Source organism: Cibotium barometz, chromosome 2 (assembly GCF_041138505.1).
Source record: "Cibotium barometz isolate CiBa-2024 chromosome 2, ASM4113850v1, whole genome shotgun sequence".
Classification (NCBI taxonomy): domain Eukaryota; kingdom Viridiplantae; phylum Streptophyta; class Polypodiopsida; order Cyatheales; family Cibotiaceae; genus Cibotium; species Cibotium barometz.
Genome location: NC_141047.1, coordinates 36898200 through 36910986, shown reverse-complemented (window position 1 = coordinate 36910986; position 12787 = coordinate 36898200). Strand labels below are relative to the sequence as shown.

General features: G+C 38.4%; 1 protein-coding gene across 1 annotated transcript; it reads right to left on the bottom strand.

The window, feature by feature from the left end:
• Positions 1 to 10982: 10982 nt before the first annotated feature.
• On the bottom strand, positions 10983 to 11971 carry LOC147641012 (ribonuclease 1-like). Its single transcript, XM_086809506.1, has 2 exons — positions 11660 to 11971; positions 10983 to 11588 (listed from the first exon to the last, which is right to left on the bottom strand). Exons 1-2 carry the CDS (start codon positions 11838 to 11840, stop codon positions 11260 to 11262), a joined length of 510 nt encoding a protein of 169 aa, XP_086665632.1. The 5' UTR covers positions 11841 to 11971; the 3' UTR covers positions 10983 to 11259.
• Between the last annotated feature and the right edge of the window lie 816 nt (positions 11972 to 12787).

Sequence of the window (12787 nt, the reverse complement as noted above, 5' to 3'; positions counted from 1 at the left end):
CATGTGAGGTAGCTTGGTTATAGAAGCATGACATATATGAGCCCATGGATAGGGTGGTTGTGATTTATTATGACAACATGAGAAACATGTAGCTAGTGATGAGTAACCCAATGTACCATGCTAGGATGAAGCAAATTGAGGTGCATTATCACTTTATGAGGGAGAAGGCTCTAGTAGTAGGTGATGTGGATTTGGTGTATGTCAGTATAAAGGGTTAAGCAAGCATTATCACTTTGTGACGAAGAAAGTTCTAGTAGGTGTTGTGGATTTGGTGTATGTCAGCACAAAGGGTTAAGTAGTTGACATCTTCACAAAATCATCAAGTACAAAGAATACTTGGAGTGTAGGGTATGGAGTAATGGAGTTAAGCTTGAGGGGGAGTGCTGAGATATTAAGCTCAACTAGTGCGAATATGGGTAACATGCCATATCTACTAGTTGACCTCGAGGGGGAGTGTTGAGATATCAAGCTTAACTACCTTGGATATGGGTAACATGCCATATCTACTAGTTGATCTTGAGGGGGAGTGTTGAAATATCAAGCTTAACTAGTGTGGATATGGGTAACATGCAAGGATGACAATTGTGCACTTACATCATTGGCATGGTTGGTATGATTGTAAATGATATGCCACTATGCTATGTGACATCCACTTTGGTTCATTAGAGTTATGGCATAGCTATATCAGGTAGCTCATATAGTTGGGCGCACACTGTCTGAAAATGGCATTTTGTCCAACCCTAAAAAGGGGATTTTATCTGGAATTTTTCTAGATTTATTAGTTTTTCCATCTTTTTTGTGTCTTTGTTGTTGTTGCTGGACTGATAGTCTTTAGTCTAGCCGACCAGTAGTCCCAGGGACTATATATAGCTTTGCCTCATCACTTCACCATTTTACCACTTCTTGACCATATCAGGCACCATCTGCTATTGCTGCTACCCGATGCATACACCATACATGCTTTATCATCATCGCTTGTCAGCCCCAGCACATCAGCATTTACTATTGGCCACACCTTGGGACAATAGCCCACTCTCTACTACATGCCACACCTTGAGAATAGTAGCCCGCTCTGCTATGGCACAAAGCTTCAGCATTTTACATCTGGCTACACTTTGGGATGGCAACCCTCTCTGCCACATAGATCACATTAGCATTACATATCTGTTCATGGGACATTAGCCATCTCTGCCACATAGATCACATCAGCATTATATATCTGTTCATGAGACAACAGCCCTCTCTACTATTGTAGAGCATATCATCGTTTTATCTTTAGCTCATGGGACAACAACCCTCTCTGCTACATAGAGAACTTTGGCATTTTTCCTCAGCTCACACCCTCGAGAGAACAACCCACTTTCCACTACAGTACATGACATCATCGTTTTATCATGAATACTCGCTGGGATAGTAGCCCACTCTCTACTACATTACACCATCAAGACGATAGTTCACTCTCTGCTTATCTTCACCATCAATACCACTCGGGGATGACAACCCTCTCTGCTCTTCACTGTTGAGATTCAGCTCGATGTCAGCTTGTGCCAGTTGCACTATGTGCTGGCGTGTTAGGTAGTAACATGTGTGAGGCATAAATGACCGCGTCCAGCTGGTCATAGTTGTGTGGACACTAGCTAGGTTAGCTGTGTGTGGACACAACACATGTAGTGTGTTGTAGCTTATGGATTATGGCTTTATGCATTGTGTGAGAAGGGACATGTCTTCCCTCTATGGTTAGGGCTTGATTAATACATTAGGGTTTGCTCTTGTGTGTGTGTCTCCTCTCCCTCTTCCTGTTTTTCATCATGGTATCAGAGCCGGTGCTCTCTATTAGGGTTTATGAGTGAGTGAGAGAAGAGGGAGAAGAAGCTGTGAAGCTTGCCATTGGAGCTGTGAAGCTTGGAGCACATCTATTTTCACCAAATCTGAGAGCTTGGCCTACCGGGTAAGGAATACTAAACATCCTTGAGCGGATTGCAGGTGCAAAAACACAAACAACATCAGATTTGAGTTGCCCAAAGCAAAGGAAAAATTTATGTTTTGCAAGCTCTCCATTGAAGCCTGAGTGTGGTGAATGTATGAGGCAAATGGTTGCAAATCTGACAAAGAATCATGTATTTGGCAAATGGGAATGTGTTGGCAACTCATGTGCAAGCCCTACAATGAATTTGGAGCAAGTTTGATGCATTTGAGTGATCAAAAACTCACTGTTTTGAAGCCCTCACAAAAACAGAGAATAGAGGCAATTGTTGATGACATTGAAGCCCGTCTTTTGCAAAAATCAACACATTGGTGGATTGTGTGCATGCCTAGGAGTGTTGCAACTCACATATATCATCAATAGCCACAACCAACTCACCAATCCTCCTCTATAGCAGGCGACGTAGCGTGAAGTCCAGAAACAGGGCAGTTTTTGCTCATCTTCAAAAGTGGAGGCTAAATACAAGTATTGTGATTGATTAACTTCAAAATTGTCTTAGCAATTTTGTGATACACATAGATGAGAAGGTTGCTATGTGGTTGGTTGGAGCAATTATGCTTTTTGGAGCTGATTATGAGCTGATTAAATAGGCTATATACAGTGATTAGTGAAATAGAGGGTCATTAATCGGCTAATTACTCTCTCAAATTTTACAATTGGTCTAATTCCTTTTACGTGGAGTTAGTAGACATCATTGCTAAGCTAATGAATGCCTGGTCTCTCAATTTGGACAAGAATTGAAGAAATTAGAGCACTTATCCTACTGGTTTTATTGGTTCTTCTCAAAACAGAGAAGGGGATTTGATATTTTTGATATGTATGCACCTTGGTTGGTGTTAATATGCAACATTGAGCTTGTTTAGGTGTCAATGCAAGTTATCCACATTTGATTGAACCACTACATTGCAATTTGAGGCCTTGGAAAGCATGCCAAAACAGGGTACTTTGGACTGCATATGCCAGTTTAATTTGAATGCAATCAGAGTGATTTTCTACATCAACAGTGAAGTTTGTTGAGTACTTTGGAGTATCTGGAACATTTATTAGAGTGTGGTTGAGCTGAGGAAGGCTCATTTACAGAATTGAACATGTGTGGAAGGTGTATTTGCATTGAACAAATATGTCAGACAACCCAGTACAGATTGAGGGTGAGAAGTTGGATAGAAAGAACTTCCAGGCATGGAAGTACAGGACTAAAAGTTTTCTGAAAGGAAAAGGATTTTGAAACCTTGTTGCAAGTGCGGATACCCCGATAATCTACACAACAACAAGTTGTAGCTCATAAACAGTGGTTAGAGAGAGCATGCAAAGTTTTGCATTACCTGTCTATATGTATCTCAGATGCTATACTGATACATATACATGATGCTGAGAATCCCAAGGATGCATGGGATACGTTGGTAAAGCTATTTGATACAGATACTAGTGTTCGTAAGTCTCAATTGAGACAACAGATTCATAATGTGAAGCAGAAAGGAAGGAGTATTCATGATTATGTTCAAGAGATAAAGAAGTATGCAGATGCATTGGCAACTATCAATGCCCCCATGCCTGATGATGATTTGGTAGACATTGCCTTGCGTGGTCTTGGCAAGGAGTACAAGTCTTTTGATACATCTATCTCTATTTGGAGTACATGTTTACCAGATTTTGATGAGTTGGTTTCACTCCTCTTGCTTGTTGAGGAAATCAAACTCAGTGACTCTTTTCATGATGCATCTACTAGCCATGATGATAATGACAGGAATCAGGCTTTCTATTCACAAAAGGGGATTTAGAGGCAGGGGGAGATTTGCATCACGAGGTCGTGGATGGCAGGATAGGTCACTACAACAGAATTTTCACCCTTCATATGGTGCTAGAGGTGGTCGTGGATATACACCTCAGAGAGGCAGAGGTAATCCTCGTGGAAGAGGACATTGGCAAGGCCAACAAACGTCTATGCAAAATGTGGAATGCCATTACTATGGGAAGCTTGGTCATATGGCATGTGATTGTTACCGCAAACAAAATGATTTGAGAGGGGGTAGAGCACAACATGGTGGACATTATGCACAACATGGTGGAAATTATGCAAATGGTGAAAATTTTGCATCAAGCAGTAATGATGGCAGCGCAAATCACTTGTTTGCCATGAAACATGTCGTGGGATCTATGATGACAAATGGTGACAGTGATGACACTTGGTATATGGAATCTGGAGCATCAAACCATATGACTTGTCATGGCGAATGGTTTGAACATATCAAGCCAATGGATGTGAAAGGCTATGTGGAGACAAGAGATGATTCCCAGCATGCTATCACTCATGTTGGAAGTGTACCATTGGTGATGCACAATGGTGAAACAAAGTTGATGGTAGATGTCTTGTATGTGCCTTCTATTATAAAAAGTTTGGCCTTAGTTGGTCAAATGGTTGAACAAGGTTTACAGGTTCGTTTCAACGAGCATGGTTGCTTCATTGAGGATTTCAAAAATGGATGTAGAGCCATTGCCAAAGGCAAGAAAGAAGGCAGGTTATTTAAGTTGGATGCTAGGATTCCTAAATTGAAATCAGCCATGTTCTCTAAAAGCCGAAATGTGGTACAAGACATTGACATGTGGCATAAAAGGATTGGACATGTGAACATACAAAGGTTAAAGAACATGCAGGTAGCAAGAGGCATTGTTAGTGGGCTGCCTAGATTCAAGTATGATGGGAATATGCATGTCTGTGATGCTTGCCAGTTTGGAAAGCAAGCAAGGTTGCCATTTCCTAAAGAAGGCAACATGAGTAGCAGGCCACTTGAGATAGTTCATAGTGATGTATGGGGTCTTGCACAAAACCCATCCATTAAAGACAGCTAGTTATTATGTGACATTCATTGATGATTTCAGCAGAATGACTTGGATTTACTTTCTCAGAGAGAAAAGTGAAGTGTTGGGAAAGTTTATGGACTTAAAAGCTTTTGCAGAGAAGCAATATGGCTCTTGGATAATATGTTTGAGGAGAGATGGAGGTGGTGAATACACCTCACATGCTTTTGAGAATTTCTTAAGAAAGCATGGCATAAGAAGGCAGTTAACTTGCAGGTGCACACATCAGCAAAATGGTGTTACTAAGAGGAAAAATAGAGTCATTTGTGATGTGGCTAGGGAAATGCTCAATGAAAAGAGCATGCCAGACTATTATTGGGCAGAAGCATGTGCCACAGCGGTGTATGTACTTAATAAGACACCCACAACAGCCATACATGGAATTACGTGCCAGAGATGCATCTTACAGGTTTTAGGCCAGACATTGGATACCTCAAAGTGTTTGGTAGCATAGCTTATGTGCATGTGCCAGATGAAAGAAGGAAGAAGTTGGATCCTAAGGCATAAAAGTGCATTTTTGTTGGGTATGCACAGGATTGCAAGGCATATAAATGTTACAATCCAGAAACTAGGCAAGTGGTTATCTCACAAGATGTGGTGTTTGATGAACTTGCCAGTTGGTACAAGGCAAAGGATGAGGGTGTCATTGATTCTGTTGATGCTGATGTGCATGTGAACTTGCCACAAGCAAGTTCTACTTCTATATCTGGGCCAGTAGAGTCTGAGAGTAGCACTATACATCTATGGTCAGGACGCTTGAGACATGAGAGTGTGAGCACTGGGAGTAGTGCTGTGGATAAAGGGAAAAAGAAGGTTGAAGGAATTGGCATTACAGGTTATGAGTCGTCAAGTTCAGAAAGTTTGGATGAGGAACTTGGCATACCAATTTTACGCACACCAGGATTGATTTTTGAAGTCTTTCACAAAACATCCTTGAGGATTGAACCTCACTTGTATACCCTGCTCAACCATCTTTTATTAACAGAAACCAAGTTCTTTATAATATTCTCTTGACAACATGTACTTAATTAAAGCTTGAATCTAAGACAAACGCCTCACTTTTCTCCTTTTATGAAATAAACCCACACTTTCCTAGTGTGATCATCAATGAATATAACGTAATACTTGCAACCTTAAATTGTTGTAGTCTTGGTCGGTCCCCATACATCTGAATATATAACATCTAATGGCCTTACACTGACATGCTTTTCATATGGAAAAGCAAGTTTGGATTACTTACGAAGCTAGCATGCTTCACATACTTTATGCATACCATCAACCTTAAACTTTGGCAAACCTGCAATAATATTTTGGGCCTATATAGACTTTAGCTCTGCTATATATTCACATGACCAATGCGCTTATGCCATATGTCAATATTTGCAAATGACACTTGTTTTATATGCAAACATGGTTGCCTTTACCTCAGGCATGTTCACATCTAAAGTAAACATCTTGCCATTTTTGTTACCCTTTGCAACCAAGCGACACTGATTTTTGAAGTCTTCCACAAAACATCCTTGAGGATTAAACCTCACTTGTAGACCTTGCTCAACCATCTGTCATCAACAAAAACTAAGTTCTTTGTAATATTTAGGACATGAAGTATATCTGCTAAGTACTTCATTTTTCCATCTTGCATAGATAGTGGCACTTTACCAACATATGCAATGGAATGTGTAGTATTATCACCTGTTTGTACATAACCTGGTTTTTCCATTTTTTGCATGTCTCTAAATCATTCACCATGACTGTTCATATGGTTAGAGGCACTAGAATCCATATACATATATCTTAGATCATGACATATTTCTTGTTGTGGAACTGAGCATGTATTGTATCACAAACAATTGCTCACTTCTGTCATCACCACCTTGTTTAATAGATGATGCATAGTTGCCTTGCTCTGCAACTTTCCACTTTTAATATCATTTTGCTTTTTAAAGCAGTCCTTTGCCACGTGCCTTGGTTTTCCATAATAATAGCACTCTATGCTATTTTCACTCTGATGCATAGTTGCCTTGCTCTGCAACTTTCCACTTTTAATAGATGATGCATAGTTGCCTTGCTCTGCAACTTTCCACTTTTAATATTATTTTTCTTTTTAAAGCAGTCCTTTGCCACGTGCCTTGGTTTTCCATAATAATAGCACTCTATGCTATTTTCACTCTGATTACTTTGCCAACCACCTCGGCCCCTCTAGCTCCCCTGTCTCTCTAGACTGGCCTCTTCCACCTATGTATGATTGTTGCAGCTGTTGTTGTGAATCATTAGACTATTGTTGTCCATAAGTTTGGTTGGCACATTGGCCACCACCTTGGCCTCGACCATGACATCTATCTTTTCCTCTACCTGAATTGGAGTAGAAGGCTTATTCTGATGTGTTTTTGCTTTGTGAAGAGAAGAGTCCTCATCACCAAGAGACTTTTCTTCTATGATTAGCATAGACACTAAGTCGCAAAAGTTGGGAACATTGCCCTGACTGCAATGGAGGTCTTGAATGACTTGTACACTTTGCCAAGTCCATTTAGACAGACTCTCACTAATTCATTATCTTCCACCGATATATTGACAGACCCAACAGATTTAATAATGCCCTTGATCTTTAAAACATACTCATTGATAGACATGCTTTTCTTCTCCACAATATACAACTCTTGTTTTAGCTATAGTTTTCTTGCCTTTGTTTTGATCTGGAACATTTGCACACCTGGTTCAACCATACTGCTGGAGTATTAGCATCATGTATGTGTCTTATCATTGTGTCTGTGACACTGATTGAAAGCCAATACATGAAATTCCTTGCACCTTCGTTCCAATCCTTGAATGCCTTTATATCTACTAGAGTGGCATTCTCTTTCGACGACGACGACTCTGGACGCTCCTCATTGTCTCGTTTGACATAGTCCCAAAATCATGTACCCGTTAGGAAATTGGTCATTCTGAACTTCCAAGCATGGAAGTTGTTCTTTGTAGTTTCTCACCAATAATATTCTTGAGTTTGCAAGATATGTTTGCCTATAATAACCACAAACTTGGAAACATATAATTTATGTATGTAACCTTTAACACAGATCTGTTGTGACTGCAATGGTACTTTAGCACAACTTGATATTGTTGTGACTGCAGTGGTACTTTAGCACAACTTGTATGTCACCAGATGTGACCAGAGTATATGAATATACACCCAAGATCACACAAAAATAATAATTCCTTTACATTCACCTTTATATATAAAACTTTCTTCACTTGGGTGGGGGGGATAGAAGATGTGACACAAAAATAATAACTCCTTTATATTCACCTTTATATGTAAAACTTTCTTCACTTGGGTGGGGGGGATAGAAGATGTGACACAAAAAGAATAACTCCTTTATATATATAAAATCTCAAAAAGAATAACTCCTTTATATATATACAATCTCAAATAGCGACAATAAATATTTTGATGAAGGATTCCATAAGGTGGAAAAAATTCATCTATAGATAAATATTTTAGATACATATCAAGGAAAAAATAAGGTCTACATTTAGCCCAATGGCTATTTTTTACAATGTCCTCCAAAATTTATTATACTATTTTACATGGAGAATTTGTGGCAAAACATTGTAAATTTGCTTAAAAGCATTGCTTTTGAGTGGTTTCCAAAGGAAAAAGTACCAAAAATACACTACATGTTAGTAGATAATATACAAAATTTAAATTTTTTTCCCAAGGTTCTATACTTTCATATACCTCAAAAAAATATGCAAACCCATTTATATTTTGTCCAAGGTTTCCATACTTTCATATACGTATAAAAAATGTAGATGCAAACCCATTTATATTTTGTCCAAGGTTTCCATACTTTCATATACGTATAAAAAATGTATATGCAAACCCATTTATATTTTGTCCAAGGTTTCTATACTTTCCTATACCTATGAAAAATGTATATGCCAACCCATGTATATATAGCTTGAAAAAATGTATATATGCTGGCCCATCTATATTTATACCATGATAATAGACCCTTATTTTGTTGTCTTGATACATATATATCATATGTATGTGGGGTTATTAGGAATAATACTTCTAGAATTTTGTGTAGCTCAAGAGGATTTTCTCATTTGTAAAATTGGAACCTTGATATAAGGCTCCAATAGATGGTCCTTTATCAAAGTATTATTTGCATTTAAAAAACAATCTACTTATGAAACCATCTCATTATAAGGCATAAGAGGAGCTTAAAGGACAAGAGATTCTTGTCATAAGTTGTAAGAGGAGACTCAAAGTACAAGATATTCTTGTCATGAGTTGTAAGATGAGACTTGAAGGACATAAAAAGATAATAACTCCTTTACAATCACCTTTATATATGAAACATCTCAAATAGTGGCAATGATAACGTATTTTGATGAAGGAACTATAAGATATAAATAACTCATCTATGGATAAATAATTTAAATGCATGTGCTTGGGTAAGAGTGAAATACATCATTGTAAATACCATAGTTATACTTATAAAAGACCTTGGTATGAGAAAGGGTAAAAAATATGACTTGTCTACCTAAAAGACCTTGGTATAAGAAAGGGTAAAAAATATGACTTGTCTTCAAAAAATTAGAAAATGTAACATATGCATGTGGTGTACCCTACAAAAATATATTATTGGGAAGAATCCTTATGTAGTGCTTAGGAGGATTTTACCATGTGTAAAGTTAGATCCTAGATATAATCCATATATAATGATACCTTTTCAAAAAAATACTTGCATTTGAGAAACAATTGCTTTATGAATCTATAAATTGTAAGAGAAGACTCAAATCAATTGTTTGCATTTAAGAAACAATTGCCTTATGAATTTATAAGTTGTAAGAGGAGGCTCAAAGGGTACTCAAATTATAAGATAGTCTTCTCCTCATGAGTTGTGAGAGGAGAGAGAATGAAAAGGGGAAGTTCATTGAATTTCAAAATTGGGGGGGAAAAGGGGGGAGGAGGGTGTTATTACAAATCTGTAAGTCGTCTCTTGTATTGTAATTTCCTTTACATTCATAATATGAAAAATTAATAGCTTTCTCTTACAAACCTGTAAGTCATCTCGCAATGTAATTTCCTTTGCATTCATAATATGGAAAAATAATAGCTTTCTTTTAAAAATCTACATTTAGTAAATAGAACTTATGTGATGTTGTTTTAAAAATCCCAAATGTTTTTGAGTAGTTGTCTCTCCGTTTTCTCTCTTTTATCACATATCTCATATTTTTTTAAATGAGAAAAATATGTAATTTTGAGAATTTATTCAGCCACATGGAGTGCATACTTTTTGCACCCACTTGAATGAATATTTAAATCTCAATATTAGGAGTCCCAAATTAGCCTCTTTCAAATAGTTATTGTGAATGCATGCTATGAAGAACTTCTACTTTCACTTTTTGAAACTATTTAACATAATTAATGTAAAGTGCCATAGCCCATATCGTTCCTTTTTCAAAAATGTACATCAGCTAAAGTCCACTTCAAGCCGCGTGTCAACGTATGTAATTATAGTTTTTTATTTTTTGATCCTTATCTCGCTCTCCATATGAATTTGAGTAGAGAAGTTTCATTCTAACGAAGAGTTGTAAGGCTCTCTTGAGCAATTAGAGGTTCAAAAAGTTATGGAATCCCCTGACTCTTTCAGCTTCCTCATGGTTGAGTATGATACTGTGTGGGATGTCATTGTGTTTATTATTATTTAAAGCCTTTAGCAAAGAGTAGTGAATTTTATATTTGTTGTCCATTTTGCATTAATTTCATCATCTATTATACATATTGCAAAAGGAAATTTTGTCATTGAGGGGGAGGATCTTAACATGTGGAGACTTATCACTTTGTCAAGGAAAGTCCTTTACATTTGTTGTATCATAAGAAGTAGCTAGAGCACCTCGATTTCTCATGCAATTAGACTGTGGTCTAACATCGAGAGTCAAGAAGTGTGAAAAGATTGAACCCCCTCCCCCTGGTGGAGCAAGTATCGGACTTCACTGTTGTCATATAGATCATATGTGGTCAGTTTTTATGATGTTCAAAGACCCATCATCATCATCTTCAAATATGCACGTGTAAAGCCTTGAAATAGACTTGCAAATAGAGATTGTAACTTTGAACATACATGTTCTTCAGAGAGTAATCTGATTCTAGCTAAATCTTGAAAACATGTTTTACACGCATCAATCTAATTCTAGCCAAAGCTTGAAAATTTTCAAGAGGCATTTTTCTTTCTTCCATCAATTTGAGAAGGTTTTAAAAAAGAAAAAAAGAAAAATTGAACAAGGTGTAGTCTAAGGTGAAAAGATCTATATTTTCTCAAAACTAGATTGCAATGTGCATATTTTATTGTGTAGGAGGCTTTAGCTTGGGAGCTATGGGGCGAGATCTTATGGAAAGGACTTTGAAGCTATGCTACCAAAGAGTTAGCGGGAGCTTCTTCTGTAAGAGTAAGCTCGGGGGATTTTTCTGCTAGGGCGGCCTCGAGCATTTTGAAGAACATTCTGGCACCTTCGTTCAGGAGCTCTACCTGTGGCTCCTGCCCCTCCACAGCCTCATACAGCAGCGTCCAAGTGGCAATGCTATGGCCTTCTTGGGTCCCTGCAGCAAGGCTAATGGAAGGCTTGAACACAGTGAACTGCTTCTTCAAGTCCCCCTCCAGTAATAGGTACGTCAGGATCATCTTCTCTTCATCAACCTCAATTATCTCCTCTTTCGCATATGTGACCAGGCCGGATGCTGCAATTAAAGAGTTAATTAAGCTCCTGAGTACCATTAGCTTCACAAAACCTCGAAATATCAGAACTAACCTGGTCCAAACTTGACAAGCCGGATGCTACCCACACCCCCATCTCCTTGAAGCAGATCACAGCTTTGAATGAACTGAGGGCATTTCTGTGCTATTATGTCCACTGCATTCTTGAATGCAGGCCAGAGCTTGTTAACAGGGGCTGCGAGAGGGACATGAGTGGTGGCAAAGGAGGCAACCATGGTTTGATTATGCTTAATAAGCAGAAAGCAAGCAGAATGAGGCTTGTGGGGTGCAATGGTGGAGGGTGTGATGATTCATGGTATGGTAAGCAGCAGAACTAGGGCAGCATGCTTATATAGTATAGAGAAGAAGATAGGATTGCAAGTCGGTAATGTGAAAAGCAGGTAGGTAGTAGTCAAAGGTTGGGAGGAGGAGAAGTCTTCACGTGTACTCGCATAAAATGTCGTTGCTATACAGCTCTGCTTCTGAAAGGAAGAAAACAATGCTGCCTTGTCCACTTTGGCCCCCCCAACACGCCTTTTCTTGTCACTCCCTACCATTTACAAATGGGTTAGGTGACCTTGTTTTGTTGTTGACTCTTATGCCCTCCATTTCAAGGAAGAGCCACCTCCCTTGGAGCTTTTTCTACACACACACACACACACCCCTTTTATCTGGCACCCCACTTTCTTTCTTAGCCCTTTGTACGAATATGGGTTCTTTACTATCAGTGGCATATTGATAAATGTCATTATCGCCATCGGTATATTCACGTGGGAATGGAAGAGATTCTCGCAGATCATGTTCACCTAGACTTTCAACTCTCTCATAACATGTTCCAACTTTTCCCTCCTCCTTATTGGGCTTGATTCAATCCTCCCAAGACTCCATCCCTTTAAACTTCTCTCTTCTTCTCTCTCCTTCTCTCTCCTTGCCTTTGCTTGAAACTTTCACCTTCTACTTAATTTTAGCTTGAAACTTCTCTCTCCTTCTCTCTCCTTGCCTTTGCTTCTTGAAACTTTCACCTTCTACTTAATTTTAGCTTTGCTTATATGTTGCACATTTGACAAGATTTTGATGGCACATGCTATGATGCTTAGCCCTTGGATAGAAAAGATAATCTCAACTTTTATTGCAATTGACAATACTCAATGTCACATGCAATAACATCTCTCTACGGAAGACA

What these genes read in the sequence shown, in the direction of transcription:
- LOC147641012 (XM_086809506.1), bottom strand. Translation starts at nt 11,840, where the DNA reads ATGGTTGCCTCCTTTGCCACCACTCATGTCCCTCTCGCAGCCCCTGTT. An exon ending in GCTTGTCAAGTTTGGACCAG is followed by an intron (nt 11,589 to 11,659) that starts GTTAGTTCTGAT and finishes CTTTAATTGCAG; the next exon opens with CATCCGGCCTGGTCACATAT.